This window comes from Myotis myotis, unplaced genomic scaffold, assembly GCF_014108235.1.
Source record: "Myotis myotis isolate mMyoMyo1 unplaced genomic scaffold, mMyoMyo1.p scaffold_m19_p_32, whole genome shotgun sequence".
NCBI classification, from domain to species: Eukaryota; Metazoa; Chordata; class Mammalia; order Chiroptera; family Vespertilionidae; genus Myotis; species Myotis myotis.
In genome coordinates this window covers 191,425-210,180 of record NW_023416338.1, presented here as the reverse complement: position 1 = coordinate 210,180, position 18,756 = coordinate 191,425, and the positions used below count along the sequence as shown (strand labels likewise).

Sequence of the window (18,756 nt, the reverse complement as noted above, 5' to 3'; positions counted from 1 at the left end):
CCTGGAAAACGTGTATTTTACATTTACATTTCAGCTCAGACCGGCCACATTTCAAATGGTCAACAGTCACATGTGGTCAGACAGCACAGTACATTGTAATCCCAGGTCTGCCATTTGCGTCACTCAGTCAAATCGCTTAATCTTTCTGTTTCAGTTTCCTCACCTGGATGGAGATAGGAGCCCAGGTTATTGTGAGAATTGTGAAATAGTGCCCACACATGTATGCGGCATTTGTTAATACGAAATTGAGTGTGGATTGTGCGTCGGGCACTATTCTAAGCAGTATGCCTTTACTCACTTAACTATCACACTTGTTATTTGAACCTAGAAAATGGGGTTACTAATACTCCCACAATCATGACTCTACAGGGAAGTCCTGATTTAAAAAAAAATCAGATTACATGCCGGAACCGGTTTGGCTCAGTGGATAGAGCGTCGGCCTGCGGACTGAAAGGTCCCAGGTTCGATTCCCGGTCAAGGGCATGTACCTGGGTTGCGGGCACATCCCCAGTAGGAGATGTGCAGGAGGCAGCTGATCGATGTTTCTCTCTCATCGATGCTTCTAACTCTCTATCTCTCTCCCTTCCTCTCTGTAAAAAATCAATAAAATATATTTAAAAAAAAAAATCAGATTACATTCCTCAAAGTCCCTCCTTTCCTTCAAAGCACGTTCCCCATTACAAAAAAAAATTTCCTGGAGTCCTTCCTTCTACCACAGATCAAGTAGGTTTTAAGCCTGCTCTGTGCCAGGTGCTGCAGGAGACACTGGGGAATGGTGAAGGGAACAAGACAGCACAGAGTCTACCCTCAGACAGGAAACACCAAACTCACGTGTCCATGGCACTTGCTGGAAGGGAGGGAAGCCAGGAGGGTCAGTGGCAGGAGTGATCACCCCAGACTTGGGACTCCTTCTACGGGGGCCAGGTTGGGCCATACAGCCTGGGGGGTGGGGGGTGGGGCAGAATCCCAACTTCTCCAAAACCCCTCCTTCCTCCCTTTTCTGAGTTCCTGCCACTAGTGGGAAAGCTCCCCCCATTCCTCAGTTCACTCCCAGGTTCCCAGACCCAGGGCCTTTTTGTTAGAGTTTGGGAAACCCCTCACCCTGCTTCCTCCTTCCTGAAGACGGGAGACAGGCAGCTGGTGTTCCACACGGTCATCTGACTCTGGCTTCAGAAGACTCTAGACCAGCGCTTCTCAACCTGTGGGTTGTGACCCCCCTTCCGGGGTCGAAAGACCCTTTCACAGGGGTCGCCTAAGACCATCGGAAAACACACACATATATAATTACATATTGTTTTTGTGATTAATCACTATGCTTTAATTATGTTCAATTTGTAACAGTGAAATTGGGGGTCACCACAACATGAGGAGCTGTATTAAAGGGTCGCAGCATTACGAAGGTTGAGAACCACTGCTCTAGATTCAGGAGTCCTGCCCCTCTCCCTTAGATCTTATCTTCTTTACCATCTGTCTACTTTCTTCCTCTCCAACGGAACCCCCTGCTCTCTCATCCTTGGCCGTTTAATTGCAAAAGCCAGGCCGTTTGTGGAAGACCACAAAGCAGCGACCCCTTTCATTTACTGGAGGTGGAGGGGTGGGGGTGGAGGTGGGGGAGGCGGGGTAGTAAAGGAGAGGCAGGCTGCAATTCGGGTAACAACCTTACCGGGCCCTAGGAATCACAGCCTATAGTCACATCTTCAAGCTTTCTGGGCTTCCTTCCCTGCCCCAGGATATCCTAAAAGCTTTGAAAGCATTTCTTCTGGGCAGCACCTGCCCAGGGTCGCTCTTCCTGGTTCTCCTGTGACTTTAGGGAGGCTAAGGGGCTTGCGCCAGGTCACACGGCAGCCGTCGTCCGGGCTGCCAGGCGCTAGGGACCGCACAGAGGGGAGAGCTAGAATTCTCTCTGCTGGCCTGCAGGACTGCGGCGCCGGGGTGGGGTGTGAAGTGAGGACCCAGAGCCCACGCGCTTGGTGGCCTCTGCTTCATCCTGGGGGAGGAGCAATGGGTGCGGTGGGAGAGGGACAGAGGCAGAGAGAGACGGCGCCTCGAACCTGGCGTTCTCCAAATGCAGGATAGAAAACCTTGCTCACACCTCCCTGCAGAGGGGATAGGAGGAGGGAAGGCTGGAGCAGGGTCCTAATCCTGCGGGATGACACCTGCTCTCTCGCGCGCGCTGGTTCTTTAAACGCCCGGATCCTGAGCTAAGCGCGCGAGCGAGGGCGGGGTTGGACCCAGGTCTGGTCACATGACCTGGTCAGAGGGGCTGGAGGCCCCTACCCCACCGGTGGGCGTCCCCCACAACGCGTGGTCGACCCTCATTGGCCAGTGGTGGGGCCAATAGAAATCGGCCATCTGGGATCCCACCGTTCCGAGGCACAGCCTAACCTGCTGAGCTGAGGAGGGCCCAATGGAAGGTCAGAACCGTGGCTTTTAACCAATGAAAAGGCAGGAGGGGCGGGCTAAGAGGTCGGGCCATGTTGGTTTGAAGGGCGGTCGTGTATAAAAACGTACGGCCAGCGGCAGCGTCCGTCCCTGCTGCAGAGCTGCTTTTGGAGAGGTGACTTAAAGGGCCCGCTGCGCGCCGCCGCCCCCTCGGCCCGCCATGCTGCTACCCGTGCCGCTGCTGCTCGGCCTTCTTGGCCTGGTCGCTGCCGAACCCGTCGTCTACTTCAAGGAGCAGTTTTTGGACGGAGGTAACGCCTGGCCCCGCCTCGAGGCCGCTCCGACGACGCGACCGGCCCCCCAGCCCAGATCTGCGTTGTCGCCTGTAATTACTGCTCAGAGGGCCAACACGGTGGCCTCGGGGACTAGAGCCGCAGGCGACACTTCTTTCCCGCGTCCCTGGGGAGCATGGAGGGCGCAGCGGCCTCCCGCGGCGGGAGTTAGGGTTCGTCCGAAGATACCTTAAGCTACAGGAGGTGTCAAACTGAAGGTTGGGGTCGGGCACTCGGGGGATTTCCTCCCTTGCCTGCAGCCGTTTGTGGCTCCTGGTAGATGTGTTTGGGCGGCCGCGGAGGGCGGATGGGGGGCGGGGAGGAATCAGCGCAGCCACACTGACCTGCCCCTCTGATACTGTAGACGGGTGGACCGACCGCTGGACCGAATCCAAACACAAGTCGGATTTTGGCAAATTCGTCCTCAGCGCCGGCAAGTTCTACGGTGACCAGGACAAGGATAAAGGTAAGAGCCTGGAGCTGGGTGCTGAGATTCAGGAGGACTTCCTGGAGGAAACCCTCGTCACTGACGGCCAGGGTATCCGCAGGAGCCGGGCAGGCAGAGGAAGGGGAATGGCTGTCTGTATCTTTGATTCTTAGGGTCCCTGGGTTGGGGCCAGCTGTGACCTCACTACTGTCCTCTGCTAGGGCTGCAGACGAGCCAGGATGCCCGCTTTTACGCCTTGTCTGCCAGATTTGAGCCTTTCAGCAACAAGGACCAGACTTTGGTGGTGCAGTTTACTGTGAAACATGAGCAGAATATCGACTGCGGGGGCGGCTATGTGAAGCTATTTCCAGATAGTCTGGACCAGACTGACATGCATGGAGACTCTGAATACAACATCATGTTTGGTGAGGGGCCCCGCCCTGTTGCTGACCTCTGATTAGAGGGAGACAGACCCATCCATGAGTTCCTTGTAGCCCACGAAAAGTGGTCTTCAGAGCCTAGGAATACCCTGTCAGACTTTCCTTTGAAGAGGAGACGGAGGGGATAGTTACAGCAGCAAATTGTTGCATTGTTATTGTTGATCTAAGGCTGTTAATTTGTGAGATCTTATGTAGGTGTTTTCCAATTTTACAAGTGAGAAGACTGAGTTCTAGAGAGTGGGTGTTTTATTTTTATTTTTTTCAATACTCCATTCATTGTCCCTTAGAGATAGTTAAGGTCTGAATATTTTGAGTCTTAATAGACCTGAGTTTAAGAGTCAAGCTTTCCTTTTGTAAATTGGGGTGGGAGGCCTGGCAATGGTGGGCCACCTCTGACCCTTAACTGGACCTGCTTCTCACCTAGGCCCTGACATCTGTGGCCCTGGGACCAAGAAGGTTCACGTTATCTTCAACTACAAGGGCAAGAACGTGCTCATCAACAAGGACATCCGTTGCAAGGTGTGCCTGGGGATGGTATCAAATGGCTGCCTGGGGTAGGCTCAGAGGCCAGTCCAGGGGGCAGGGCCACTCATCTCCTGCCTTCTTCAGGACGATGAATTCACACACCTGTATACTCTGATTGTACGGCCCGATAACACCTACGAGGTAAAGATTGACAACAGCCAGGTGGAGTCTGGCTCTCTGGAGGATGATTGGGACTTCCTGCCACCCAAGAAGATAAAGGATCCTGATGCTTCAAAGCCTGAAGACTGGGATGAGCGGGCCAAGATTGATGACCCCACAGACTCCAAACCTGAGGTTGGTGCTTGGGCAGGGGCTTCCCACCATGGGGTGGTGGAGAGCTGGGACGGCGCTGACCTCCTCATGTACTTTTAGGACTGGGACAAGCCCGAGCACATCCCTGACCCCGATGCTAAGAAGCCTGAGGACTGGGATGAAGAGATGGATGGAGAGTGGGAACCACCAGTGATTCAGAACCCAGAATACAAGGTGGTCTTGGGGCTCCAAGCAGAGCGGGTACATAGTGGGGAGCACATTGACTTCCACTCACCTTCCAGTTTTCTTCTCCTTCCGCAGGGCGAGTGGAAGCCCCGGCAGATCGACAACCCGGATTACAAGGGCACTTGGATTCATCCAGAGATCGACAACCCCGAGTATTCTCCTGATAGCAGTATCTATGCTTATGAGAACTTCGCTGTTCTGGGCCTCGACCTCTGGCAGGTGCGATGTGGAGGGAACAGGAGGATCCCTAGGGGACCTCAAGTGCTCAGGATCACCCAGGAGGAAAGGGACAAGGGTGGGATTCAATACTAGGCAGGTATGAGCCTAAAATGGTGCTTTTTCTAAAGAATTTCCTGGTCTATCTCTATCACAGCACCCCCCAACCCCCCCCCCCCGCCCCCCACACATACACACCTCTTTGAGGTTCTGTATACTTTGTGCTAGGCACTTCTTCAAGAAACTTTATCTAAACCAACTCATAAAAAAAAAAAAAAAAAAAAAAAAATAAACCAACTCATTAACTGCCCCAATGACCTAAAAGGTGGTTAGATAGTTCCATTAAAATATTAGCTTCAGAGAGACCACATTTTTTCTTTTTGTTCAATTATGTACCCCTTCTGTGCCTAGAACCTGACACATAGTAGGTACTAGAAAAATAATATGCACAAGGGGGTGAGACCCCGTTATATAGATGAAGATACTAACGTGCAGAGAATTCACCAGTCCAAGGTCATATAGGTGGGAAATGGCAGAGCGGGGTTTTGAACCCAATCAGCTTGTTTTTTAATCACAATGTTAGGCTGTGGCAATGTGCAGTGGTTATGGAACCTGAGGCCAGGGCCATGGAGTGTCCCCACTGTGACCATCCTTCCATCCATCATCCTTCTCCCCAGGTCAAGTCTGGTACCATCTTTGACAACTTCCTCATCACCAATGATGAAGCATATGCCGAAGAGTTTGGCAACGAGACGTGGGGAGTCACAAAGGTGGGACAAGTGTCCACTCCTGGGTCAAGGGGTGGGCAGGGCAGGCAGGTGGGGGCCAGGCCTTGAGTGTGTGATCCGCATGCAGGCAGCAGAAAAGCAAATGAAGGACAAGCAGGATGAGGAGCAGAGACTGAAGGAGGAGGAGGAGGACAAGAAGCGCAAGGAGGAGGAGGAGGCAGACAAGGACGACGACGAGGACAAAGATGAAGATGAGGAGGATGAGGATGATAAAGAAGAAGATGAAGAGGAAGATGGTGCTGGCCAAGCCAAGGATGAGCTGTAGGGGCCACACCATCGCTTCCAGGGCTGGACTGAGGCCTGAGCGCTCCCGTCACAGAGCTGGCCGCGCCAAATAATGTCTCTATGAGACTGGAGAACTTTCCTTTTTTCCAGGCGGGTTCCAATTTGGGGTAGATTTTGGTATTGTTCCCGCCCCCCCCCCCTTTTTTTTTATTGGTGTTTTGTCTTTGATTCTCCTTTGGCCCCATCTTTTTTGACATCTTTGCCTTCTGTCCCCTTCTCCCCTTTAAGTCCCTTAGTTCCCCTTCCAACCTTGGGGGCATGTAGGGTGTTGAGTAGCCCCAGGGCCAATATTTCATCTGTTCTCCTTCCTGGAGCCCAGAGGGGGGCAGGAGAAGAGGATGGACCCCTCAGCCCCCCAGCACTGAGGAAGATTGGGGCTCCTAGGGCTGAGCTCTGATACCCCCACCAGCTCCCTTTCTTCTCTGCCTCCATTACTGGGCCACTTGGTGGGGCAGTGGGTTCTAGCTCAGCTCACACTGAGAATGTAAGAACTGCAAACAAAATTTCTATTAAATTAAGTTTTGTGTCTTCTTCTTGTGTCTCCTTCTGGGAGAAGACAGACATCAGGGAACTAACTGAAGGTGGCCTTTTCTTAGTGGATGACTTCAATAAGGTTGATTTTTCAGCCACTAAAACAGCTGGATGTCCCATAAAGTTACAGGGGTCTTTGTTTAGCCCCCACAAAGCACTGGGAGAAGGACTAAGTGCCATTACAGATACTGCAGGTATTTACTCACAACTCGATGAGTCCTTGCACCAAACTGGTGAGTTTTCTAGTACCAGTTCAGTTTGATGAGGAGACCAGTACAGAATATTAGAGGTGGGACAGGGATTTAAACCCACACCTTACATACTATCTTACACCATCTATATTAACAACTTTATGTACTTTTTACCTATTATGGAGTAAGACTACATAGAACAATTGGATAGTGATAAAAGCTATTCCTGTTACAATCACGGTTCAGAGGAGGTATTTAGTGGGCAAGCTGGGTTTAAACTTGAAGGGAAAGAGGTTGAGTTGTTGCATAGATGGTGACAGAGGAGGGTCTGGGCTCCTGAGGCTCGCCTAGGCCTGCTGTGCTGGGGTTCACAAGGCTGCCACTGAAGTCCTGGCCTGCTTTGTGGAAGCTTCTAGGCTCAGGTTGCGTAGTAAAGGGAGAAGCTGCAGGACCCGGTTACAGTTGGGCAGTGAGTGAGTAAGGTTGGGTGACTGCCTGGTTCCAGGCTTGGGTGAGTGCTTACATGGGAACCATGAGAAGAACAGGTACAAAGGGAAGTCAGCTGGGAGATTAAACACAGCTTCACTTCCATCCATTCCCCCCAAATACCCAACCCTTCATCTTTGTTCTTTGGGTTGGCCTCCAGGTTTCCCTCATGTGTCCTGGGGCTGAGCCCCAGTCCTTTGGGACGCCTCCAGGATTGGTATGTCCAGGGCAAGTTTATGGAGAGACTTCTGAATGCAGTGTAAGGGGCCTTGAAAGTTAATATCTTGCTTAAATACTTTTGGGGTCAGACTGGGGATAAGGGGGGTGGGCAAAGTGGTTGGGAAAGGGGCAACAGATATGGGAGACCCAGAAACTTAAAGTATAGGGGCATTACAGGAAATTCAGCTCTCAGGAATGAATGAATGAGGCCACAAAATGGCTCTGCTTCCACAGCCAAATGCATTAAAAAAAATATTTTCACTTGTTTAATTGGTGACCTTTCAAGTATCCTTTCCTGTCTTAAGTTCTACTTTCAGGGCCCTATGGGGTTCCTGTCAGGGTGGCCAGACCAGAATAAAACTAAATTGGAAAGTGCAAAAACGATGAAGACTATCCATGGAGAAATACAAGTATCTATAACAAGCTCATGGACATTTTTGTTCAGTGTCATAAACTCTTAAGGATGAACGTAGGGGCGCTGGAGCCATTTTGTGGCCGCATGACGTCACTGCTAACGGTCATGGCGTCACTTGCAGGAAGCCACGTGACAGGCCTGCTCAGCCGGGAGCATCCCTCTCTCCAGCAGCGCAGAATTTAGTGTGCGCATGCCTGACCCGAAAGGGCCTCTCATACGCATGCCCAAGAAAGCCCAAGGTGGGGGGTGGGGGGAGGGGAGACGAGAAGGGGAAGAGCGCGCGCGCGCCGGTCACGTGCTCTGATTGTCGGCGCGCGCAGCGCCTGCCCCGGAAGCGGTCGGCAAGCGGTGCGGCTGGGCACTAAGATGGCGGCGGCGTGAGTTGCATGTTGTGTGAGGGTCCCGGGGCCGCCGCGTCGCTCGGGCCCCGCCATGGCCGTCACCATCACGCTCAAGACGCTGCAGCAGCAGACTTTTAAGATCCGCATGGAGCCTGACGAGACGGTGCGAGCCAGGCTGGAGCCTGGGATGGGAGTGACGGGTTCGCAGGGTGGTATGGGGGCGGGGAGGCAGAGATCCCGGCGGGAGGGCAGGAGGATGGCGCGGTCCGGTCCCGGTTCACTCCAACCAACCTGCCTGACTTTCCCGGACCACTCCGCCTCCCTTCCCCTAATGGTCTCCCGCCTAGCCCCTGGTGGCAGGGACGGCGCTCACGGTCCGGTCTCCCGACCAGGCTCCACCCCCGGGTCGCCTGCCAGGCCCCGGGTCTAATGTCAGCGCTCTCGCGGGGCGCGGGAGACCGGCTCGGATGCCCGGCCGGGCTGCGCTCCCCGGGACGGGGGCTCTGAGTTCTCAGCTTTGCTGGCGTCTCCTCGGGACGTTGGTGGCCGAATCTGGGAGTAGCGGCCAGTAGATGCCCACTGATGACGGCCACGATGATGATAATGATTATAAGTGGCCTGAGTTTCAGTGGTCCTTGTTGGCCGTTTGTTCTTTGCTGGTCGCTGAGTTTTTACTGTTATTATCTTACTAAATCTGCAAAACAGGCCTGTCATTTGGGGACTCTTGACTCCTCACTTTACAGATCTGGAAACCCTAAGGAACTTGGCCATAGCCTTATACAGCAAGTATGGCAGAGCTAGGATTCAAATTCGGTTCTGCCTTATGTCAGAGCCCACAGTCTAACTATTCTGCTTTTTTAGCTGAAAAGGGAATTTGGGACCCAACAAACATATGGACTGTTTATGTATTTGGCACTTTCTGCACAACCACCCCGTGAAGGAGACATTGACATCCACTTTTTGCAGAAAAGGAAACACACAGGTTTTTGTTTTGTTTTTTTTGACCTGCTCAACTCTTTGACTTTGGGGGAAATTACTTAACCTCTCTGTGCCTCCATTTTCTTAAATATGAAATATTGTGAGGCTCTAAAAATGTGGCACATACGCATTTATGATAGCCCTGTTAACTTAGGCTCTCAGAACTGAGCTCTGCCTGCAGTGTGTAATGAGGAACCCTCTTAACTCCCCAAATTGTTTTGTTTTTCACCACACTTTTCATCATCTGAAATACATATTTGTTTTTTCTCTTCCCCACATGAGTGACATCTCTGTGAGAACAGGGCCTTGTGTTTTGTTTCCTGTTGTGTCTTCAGTGTCTGAAACAGCACCTGGCGCATTATAAGTGTTCTGTAAATACTCGGTTGAATGTTGGAATGATCACATAACTCAAATCTAACATACTTGACTATGAATCTTAGCTTTGTCATCAAGGCTTTCAGCCTCTTCTCCCCAACCTAGAAGAGAAGAGAGAATCTTGCGATTTGCAATGACTGCATCCCTTCCTACAGGTGAAGGTGCTAAAGGAGAAGATAGAAGCTGAAAAGGGTCGTGATGCCTTTCCTGTGGCTGGACAGAAACTCATCTATGCTGGCAAGATCCTGAGTGATGATGTCCCCATCAGAGACTATCGAATAGATGAGAAGAACTTTGTAGTTGTCATGGTGACCAAGGTGGGTGAAATATGCAGGTTGTGAGGATCACATGGATTAGCTGGGGAGCTGGCTAGAGCCTGTGTGCCCATGAGAGATTAGCTGTGAATAGGGTGGGGCCTGGATGTGACTGGATGTTGAGGTTTGATAGGGATACTGATGTCTGCTCCCTTTTTCTGGGTATGACAGGCCAAAAACAGCTCAGGCACCTCAGTACCCCCAGAGGCCTCATCCACTGCTGCCCCTGAGTCCTCCACATCCTTCCCGCTGGCCCCTGCCTCAGGCATGTCCCATACCCCACCTACCGTCAGAGAAGACAGGAGTCCATCGGAGGAATCAGTCCCCACGGCATCCCCGGAGTCTGTGTCAGGGTAAGGCAGGGAGCAGCAGTCCCAACTTGGGCCCTGTCCTCCCAGCACATTCCATTGCCCACATATGTGGTCTTACGCTCACAGGGGGAGGGCAGGCCTCCAGAAGCCAGGGTCCGATTTCTCTCTCTTGAATTTGCAGCTCTGTTCCTTCTTCAGGTAGCAGCGGGAGAGAGGAAGATGCAGCCTCCACGCTAGGTGGGTGGGCAGTCCCTGGGGCAGAAGTGACTGGGTGTTCCAGCCATCAGTTGGGTCTTGTGTGGGTTTGGGAGGGTCTGGGAGCTCTCCTTCCCTTTCCCTGGTGACCCAGATCTCACTGCTCCCTCCACAGTGACTGGCTCTGAATATGAGACGATGCTGACGGAGATCATGTCCATGGGCTATGAGCGGGAACGGGTCGTGGCCGCCCTGAGAGCCAGCTACAACAACCCCCACCGAGCCGTGGAGTATCTGCTCACGGTGAGGTGGGGGTACAGCCTCCTGGGAAGGCTTCTACGGAGTACATGGGCTTCCGTGCCCTGATGGGTGGTCAGGGAGGCAAAACTTGCCCCCAAAAGCCCTTGGGTTGGGTACCAGCCAGGAAAGGCTTTCTACAAAAGGCTGGACATGAGTGGATGGGTGGGCCTCACCTACCTCCTGCCAGGGCTGAGCGTGCAGGAGGGAGGCAGCGGGTGTTCTGTGCTTTAGAACTAAATAGGACCCCTGACAGGGAATTCCTGGGAGTCCCGAGCCAGAACATGGTTCTGTCCAGGAGAGCCAAGTGTCTGAGCAGACGTCCACAGAACCAGGTGAGTGAGTTGGGAGGTGTGCATGTGGGGTGTCTGCTGTCAAGGCATCAGACTTCTCCCTCCCCAACCCCCATGCTTCTGGGAGCCCAGCCTGGGGTCTGACTACGTGCCTCTTTCCTGCCAGCGGGAGAGAACCCCCTCGAGTTCCTGCGGGACCAGCCCCAGTTCCAGAATATGCGGCAGGTGATTCAGCAGAACCCGGCGCTGCTGCCTGCCCTGCTTCAGCAGCTGGGCCAGGAAAACCCGCAGCTTCTGCAGGTGCGGCCCTGGGGGCTCAGAGGGAGCCAGTGTGGCCAACACCTCCCCTCCCTGTGGGAACCAAAGCCCGAAAGAACGAGCCTGGTCCAGTACCTATGTAGGCATTCCTCTATACTTGGAAAATTGGACTAACAGTGGTCCCTTGGTGCTCCCTTTGACCTGTTTTATATAATCCTCCCAATCACCATGTGAGGGTGTGGGTACTGTCATCATTGCCCTCATGGAGGAAGACCCCAGAGACTTGGAGCAGCGGGCAGCTGGTGGAGTGTCTGCCTCCAGCTTTTGCTCCTGTGCTCTGTCTTCTGGGTCTTGTGACTCTGACTGTGTCTTAGCTGCACATACAGCTGGTGCTTCATACATGTCATGTCAGTAAGGTTTCATTGCAGCACTCAGGACCACTGTGCCCTAGTTTGCTCTAGGTCCTCCATGAATGCCTGCCTCTCCCAGTTCAGGACCAGTCGTCTGCTGCTTCTCCCCCCACTTCTGTCTTATGCTGGCTCCTCCTGCTCACCTCCTCCAGCTGTTGGAGAGCCCAGGCTGCACATCTGTTCTTTATCTGCACTCAGTCTTCCCAATGCATCCTCCTGGGGCCTTCGGTCTGTGGTGACCCCCAAATCTGTGTAACCAGGCCAGACCTCTGGATGCCATGCTTTTCCATGGCTGACTTAATGCCTCCATGAAAGTGCTCTCCAGGTGTGTTAAGTTTTCAGAACAGACCCTCTTCCCATCCCTTTCTGTCCCCACACGGACCAGCTTGGGGGCCTTCTGGGGTTGTCTGTCACCTGGCATGTCTGCTCCATTTCTGGAACATCTCAGTCAGTCCAGTCTTGCACTCTAGTTCGGTAGCTGATATTTCACCTCCCGCCTGGTTGCCTGGTGGCCAGGCCGCTTTCTGTACAGCCCTCACAGTCCATTCTCTATTAGGAGCCAGAGTCTCGAAAAAGCACTTTCTCCATTCAAATGAAAATTGTCAGATGTACATAAAAGTTGACAGAGTTTTATCAGAACCCCTAGATAGGCAATATCCAGATGCATTTATGTTTTTAAAAGGTACGCAGATTTACCCATCACCACTGTGGTATCCCATTACAGTACAAGGCCATAGAAGAAAGCAAGTCTGGTCCCTGCTTTCCTCTCTGATCTCATTTTCTATTCTTCCCTCTCCTCTTTCTTGTTTACTTGGTTTAGCCAAATGGATCTTGTTTCTGGGACTTGTCAAATGCATCCCCACCCTTTGGCTTTTGCACTTGCAACATGTTCTACCTGGGGGAAACTTCCTTCTCTCCTGGCCCAAAATGTCTTTCCTAGCCCAGTGTCTGCCCTACTGTATGCCAGGCCCAATATTTACATTGTAAATAATTATCCATTTATTTGCTTGTTTATGGCCTATCTCACCACCCTGGAACATCAGCTCCACCAGGGCAGGGTCTGTTCACCACTGTTGCTATTTGGCTAGAATAGGGACCTTCAACATACTTTACTAAGTGAATGAAAAACAAGGGCTATGATAATACACTAGGGGAGGTGGGCCAAAGGCCTTGGGTTGTCATCCCCTGCCCTCTGTCACACAGCAAATCAGCCGGCACCAGGAGCAGTTCATCCAGATGCTGAACGAGCCCCCTGGGGAGCTGGCGGACATCTCTGACATTGAGGGTGAGGTGGGTGCCATAGGCGAGGAGGCCCCACAGATGAACTACATCCAGGTGACGCCACAGGAGAAGGAAGCTATAGAGAGGGTAAGAGGCCTGGCTGAGGGGTAACCCTGCTGGTGGGCAGGTCCCCCCCACCCCCTGCTGATACCTGCCCATCTTCCCACAGTTGAAGGCCTTGGGCTTCCCAGAGAGCCTGGTGATCCAGGCCTACTTCGCCTGTGAAAAAAACGAGAACTTGGCTGCCAACTTCCTCCTGAGTCAGAACTTTGATGATGAGTGATGCCAGGAAGCCAGGCTGCCTACTGCCCCACCCTACCCCCAAATCTACAAAAGTTTTATAAAAGAAAAAATATATATATATTCATGTTTATTTAAGAAGTGGAAAAAAGTAAAAAATCTTAAAAAAACAACAACCCAACTTCCCAGCCTCCTGAAGTGGCTCCTATTCCCATCTTAGCCTGAGATGACCTGGGCTAGACAGCTGTCCCCCCATCCCCTGCCTTAGCTCAGCCTGCTCCTGCTCCAAGGAGCTGGCAGGACTGGAAGTGACAGATGGGCCCCTCTTGGCCTCTGTCCCAGCTCCCTGCAGCCAGATGGAGAAGCGGCTGCTTGCTTCCCCATCCCCCAAAGAGCCCTTAAGACCCCCTTACCCTGGAAGGGGAAGGGGAAGCTGGAGCCCCAAACTTTGATCTTCTGTTGGAATGGCCCAAATCTTCCCATCTGGGGTGAGCACATTCTGGCCTTGGCCTCCAGCCTGCATCACTTCAATGGGAGGAAGCGGCCAGGCTTCTGTCTGGGGAAGGGGTAATGTCAGAGCCGCTCTGGAGGTCAAGGCCACCCCAGAACAGAACCCTGTCTCTGATAAAGGTTTTGAAGTGAATAAAGTTTTAAAAGCCCATCTGTGGTCTGTGCCTGCTGGGGCTTTCCACTCCAGCTTGTCTGGCTCTGGGGGTTAGTTGGGCACAGGAAATGTGGGAATGCCAAGAAGGGACAGAGGCCTGTCAGCCTGTGCAGATTGGGGCTCCCAGTGTATTCTCCCTCAGAAGCTGTCTCATTCCCTGTAGTGGGCCCCAGTCACATCTTGGTCTTGAAAGGGCTTGTTTCTTCCTATCCCCACCCCCCATCATCACCACTCTGTTTTGGCTAAATTTCCCCCCTGGTAATTACTGGAGATTAATGTTGGTAAACAGAAGCCTTCTCCTCTGCCATCTGCTCCTACATTATTTCCTCATTGCATCCCCTGTTCTCTCCTGAAACATGGTCTAGAGTCCCCCAGTGAGCAGCCCCAGGGAAGGATGGGGATTCCCTGGCCTCAGATATTGGGGAGGGGTACCCTGAGAGAGGACACAGCTCTCCAAGAGTGAGGCTGTTGGGCAGCAGGTTTTATTGAGAAAGAAAAGCTCAGGAGCTGGGTGCCGTGGAGTCTGCTGGGTCCTGGTCTGCAGTGGCGGCCATTGCAGCAATTCTTGCCTCCTTCTTCTGTCTCTGTTTTTCCTCCTTGAGGCGCTTGCGCTGCTGCTTCTCCAGGTCCTGCAGCAGCTCCTGGAAACGGGTACTCCTTGGGTCCACGTGGTAGCCCAGGCGCTCCTGGGCTTCGGCCTGCAGCCTGGCTCGCCGCTCCTTGTCTGCCTTCTCCTTCTCCCTGCGCTCCCGCTGCTGCCGCCGCCAGTTCTCAATCATCTGTGGCATCTTGGCCATGCTCTCTGCAATGAGCTGCTCCCTGTAGGGGAAGGAGGGTGAGAGGTGAGGAAAGTGACACCCAACCAGAGCAGCACACATCTACCCACATCCCACCCTCAAGTCTGCCCACATGTTGCTTCTCAACTCCATGGAGATGAAAAACTGGGACGATTTATCTTGACCATTATCTAGTGAACAGGCAGTAGAGATTAACTAATTTATGTATGACCTAGACTAGAGCATGAGAGGGCCAAGCCCCAATAACCCCCAGGAGCAGACCCCAAGTTAACATTTCACGAGCTGTCTAGTGAGCCCTCTGTTTCACACACCATGCCGGGCCATTCCCAGGGACATCACTGACCACCTCCTGTAAGCCAGGCCCAGTTCTAGGCAGAGCATAAAGACAAGAAATGGATTGGATCTTTCCATCCAATCCTAAGTTTGTAAGTGCCAGTTATAGCCCCATTTTAAGGATTAGAAATGTGAGGCAGGAAGAACTAAAGCCTCAAGACGGTTATCTAGCTGGGGTGGGGCAGAGATAGGAGAGAGGTTCCCATCCCATTTCCATTAACTGCCTGGGTGACTGGATGGTGACTCCACCTCCCAGGCCTCAGTTTCCTCATTTCTAATGAGGGTGGTCCCCCTTCCTCTTAGAGCTGTTGTGCAAATAAGAACATTAAACACTGAGGACACAAATGGCCTGCTCCCCAACTTGCCTGCTTTGGCTGGCTCCTCACTCTAGGAAGTGGCACAACCCTGATGCCCTTGGTCTTGCCTCCATACTTTGGTTAAGTCTAATCCTTTAGACCTGCTTAGGAGTCCGACCTCTGCTCTTGATTCCAGACCTCATCACTTTCCAATGAGGGCCTGGCTGTTCCCTCCACCCAGAACCTTTCCTTCTGCGGTCATTCAGGTCTCTGCTTAAACACCAGGTGTGAGTCCCAAACCAAAGCCGCCCTCCGAGTGCACTCTTCAAATTTTATCTTCCTAATGGCTGTGTTGCCATCTGAAATGTTTTGTTCCCTGCTGTGTCCTCCGCACCTGGGACAGGCCTTGCACACAGTAGGCGCTTGAACAGTTACTCAGAAGTCTGCTTTGCAGCACGTAAATCTACAGCAACACAAACCCCACGATAACCGCCCGCTGGGGTACAATTCACGCATTGGGCCGAGAAGGGCGCGACCGCAGCCCCGACGGCACGCACGCACCTGGCCTTACGCTTCTGCTCCTCGGCCAGCTGCTGCACCCGCAATGACTCCTGCATGGCCGCCAGGCTCGGGTGCCACTCGCTCTCCTCAGCCTCCAGCTCGCGCAGCTGCTCCTGCGACGGCCACAGCGAACCCGGGTCCACCCCGGAGGCTGCGCCATGCCGCGCGAACTGCTTGGCCGCGTGGCGCGGCCCCAGCTGCCAGGGCGGGGTCAGTAGGTCATCCGGGTCCGGCCACCAGGGCCCAGGCGAGCGGCGCGGGGGCGGGGGCGCCCGGTAGGCACGGAAGCCTGGGCCCAGTGTTGTCGCCAGCCCGAGCAGGCTGCGGGACCGCCGCACGGGCGCCGCCATCTTGGCTGTGTGGGGTCCTCGCTGGCCGGCCGGGCTGCCCTCAGCGCTGCCTGCGAGCAAGTGGGCCTGATGGAAGGAGTGTTCTTGTTAGGGCAGTGGAAAGAAGAGAGGTGTAAACATTTTTTATACATCTTCAAGTCGAATTTAAAATGTTATTTTAGCAATTACTTATTAAAATGGTATTTAAATTTTATATATTTAAAATAGCACTTAAATTTTTTCCACAGAAGTAATTTTTATTACTATTTGTGTAATATTTTAAAATGTTTTTATTTCAGAGAGGAAGGATAGAGAGAGAGAGAGAGAGAGACATCAATGATGAGAGAATCATTGATTGATTAGCTGCCTCCTCCAGCCCCCCCCTCCTCCTCCCCACACACTGGAGATGGAGCTGCAACCTGGGCATGCGCCCTGACTGGGAATCCAATGGTGACCTCCTGGTTCATAGGTCAAGGCTCAAACACTGAGCAACACCAGTTGAGCTGGAGACATTTTGGTAATAGCAATTAAGACTGATGTGAAGTGGTCTGTGCACTCCCCAGTGCTGTGCATTCAGTGAATCCCAAGGAACAGCCCAGGGAACCAAGGAATCTGGAAGACGGGTGACCTCTTCCAGCACCATGGTTTGTTTGTTTGTTTCTATTTTTTTATTTTTATTTTTTAAATATATTTTATTGATTTTTTATAGAGAGGAAGGAAGAGGGATAGAGAGAATCATCAATCAGCTGCCTCCTGCACACCCCCTACTGGGGATGTGCCCACAACCAAGGTACATGCCCTTGACTGGAATTGAACCTGGGCCCCTTCAGTCCGCAGGCCGACGCTCTATCCACTGAGCCAAACCGGTTAGGGCTAGGCTCTTTTTATTTTTTAAAAATCTTTATTGTTGAAAGTATTACATTTTTCCATTCCCCCCCCCCCTCACTGGCCCCCTCCAGCCTGCCTCCACCCCAGGACTTCACCACCCTATTGTCTATGTCCATGGTAAAGGTTCATTTAAAAAGTATATATTTTTATTGATTTCAGAGAGGAAGGGAGAGGGAGAGAGAGATTGAAACATCAGTGATGAGAGAGAATCATTGATTGGCTGCCTCCTGCACATCCCCTACTGGGGATTGAGGCTGCAATCCGGGCATGTGCCCTGACCAGGAATCAAATCTGACCCCCTGGTTCATAGGTTGATGCTCAACTACTGAGCCATATTGATTGGACCCAATCACTATTTTTTTTAAAATATATTTTATTGATTTTCCACAGAGAGGAAGGAGAGAGACAGAGAGCCAGAAACATCGATGAGAGAGAATCATCAATCAGCTGCCTCCCGCACATCTCCCACTGGGGATATGCCCGCAACCCAGGCACACGCCCCCGACCGGAATCGAACCCGGGACCCCTCAGTCCGCAGGCCGACGCTCCATCCACTGAGCCAAACCGGTTTCGGCCCAATCACTATTTTTGAAAGAGGATTTCAACCTTAAAAAGGAAGGAAACTTTGACATGCGACAATATGGATGAACCTGGAAGACCTTATGCTAAGTGAAATAAGCCAGTCACAAAAGGACATGTGTTGTATTATTCCATTCATAGGAGGTCCCTAGAGGAGTTAGAGTTATGATGGGTGCCAGGGGCTGGGGAGGAGGATGGGGAGTTAGTGTTTAATGGGGACAGAGTTTTAGTTTGGGAAGATGACAAAGTTCTAGAGATGGATAGTGGTGATGGTTGCAAAACATTGTGAATGAATGTGCTTAATGCCACTTAAAAATGGTTAAAATGGTAAATATATGTTATATATATTTTATTATCAAAAGAAAGAAAAGAAAGGAAGGAAGAATTGCAGTTTGCTCAGTGAGCCAGGAAGCCTGGACAAGAATATTTGTAGGTCACAGCAATACTGTATGTATCCCAAGCTGGATTCCATGCTATGGATTCTCAGTCATTTCACCCCCATTTTAAAAAAATATATATTTTATTGATTTTTTACAGAGAGAAAGGGAGAGGAATAGAGAGTTAGAAACATCAATGAGAGAGAAACATCGATCAGTTGCCTCCTTCCTACACACTCCCTACTGGGTATGTGCCCGCAATCAAGGTACATACCCTTGACCGGAATCGAACCTGGGACCCTTGACTACGCAGGCTGACGCTCTATCCACTGAACCAAACCGGTTAGGGCTCACCCCCATTTATCTGCAGTAGAAGGGATACCTAAAAATGTTACAGCGAACAGAATACTATACAGGAATGCAAGAGCAGAAATTACAACTGCTCACAGCAATGTAGATGTCTCATAGACCTCATATGCAACAAAGGAGGCAGGACGAAATTCCTTTTCATTCTAGAAGTCAGGATCAGACACCTGTGGTGGGGATGAGGGGGCATCTAGGTGGTGGTCACATGGAGGGGGTTGATTTGAAACAGGTCATTGAGTTGGGCAACCTATTCTGTTTGCTTTTCTCTGTGGATATATTCCATATTATTTCTTGATCTGGGCTACAGTGATACCTGAGTTATAATTATTCTTTAAGCTGTAAATAACTATATGTGTCGGTTTCCCAGTTCCCTGTAGACTTATTATATTTCACAATTTAAAAATGAAAATGCAAGCAACAAAAAGGATTACAGCAAGTAGTCTTACTCCTACCTGCTCCCCATCTTCCCTTCCCTATCTGAGCACTCCTCAACTTGTTTTAATTTCTTTTTTTTTTTACATTTATTTTTTTATTTTTT

General features: G+C 51.7%; 3 protein-coding genes across 4 annotated transcripts; 2 read left to right on the top strand and 1 right to left on the bottom strand.

The window, feature by feature from the left end:
* Nucleotides 1–2,516: 2,516 nt before the first annotated feature.
* CALR (calreticulin) lies at nt 2,517–6,423 on the top strand. Its single transcript, XM_036302547.1, has 9 exons — nt 2,517–2,693; nt 3,079–3,180; nt 3,363–3,566; nt 4,006–4,100; nt 4,191–4,400; nt 4,479–4,592; nt 4,680–4,823; nt 5,498–5,590; nt 5,676–6,423. Exons 1-9 carry the CDS (start codon nt 2,603–2,605, stop codon nt 5,871–5,873), a joined length of 1,251 nt encoding a protein of 416 aa, XP_036158440.1. The 5' UTR covers nt 2,517–2,602; the 3' UTR covers nt 5,874–6,423.
* Nucleotides 6,424–8,054: 1,631 nt separating this feature from the next.
* RAD23A (RAD23 homolog A, nucleotide excision repair protein) lies at nt 8,055–13,689 on the top strand. Of its 2 annotated transcripts, none has more exons than XR_004966665.1 (9): nt 8,055–8,239; nt 9,585–9,746; nt 9,915–10,096; nt 10,236–10,291; nt 10,425–10,552; nt 10,803–10,881; nt 11,006–11,236; nt 12,711–12,875; nt 12,958–13,689. XR_004966665.1 is itself a non-coding variant. In XM_036302548.1 (9 exons), the coding sequence occupies exons 1-9, from the start codon at nt 8,168–8,170 to the stop codon at nt 13,069–13,071; spliced, it is 1,092 nt and encodes a 363-aa protein (XP_036158441.1). In that variant the 5' UTR covers nt 8,056–8,167; the 3' UTR covers nt 13,072–13,689. The 2 variants fall into 2 exon arrangements, 1 of the variants encoding a protein (XP_036158441.1); XM_036302548.1 differs by having other exon boundaries at nt 8,056–8,239; nt 11,006–11,139.
* Nucleotides 13,690–14,152: 463 nt separating this feature from the next.
* On the bottom strand, nt 14,153–16,059 carry GADD45GIP1 (GADD45G interacting protein 1). The gene is made up of 2 exons (XM_036302549.1): nt 15,680–16,059; nt 14,153–14,511 (listed from the first exon to the last, which is right to left on the bottom strand). The coding sequence occupies exons 1-2, from the start codon at nt 16,027–16,029 to the stop codon at nt 14,193–14,195; spliced, it is 669 nt and encodes a 222-aa protein (XP_036158442.1). The 5' UTR covers nt 16,030–16,059; the 3' UTR covers nt 14,153–14,192.
* Between the last annotated feature and the right edge of the window lie 2,697 nt (nt 16,060–18,756).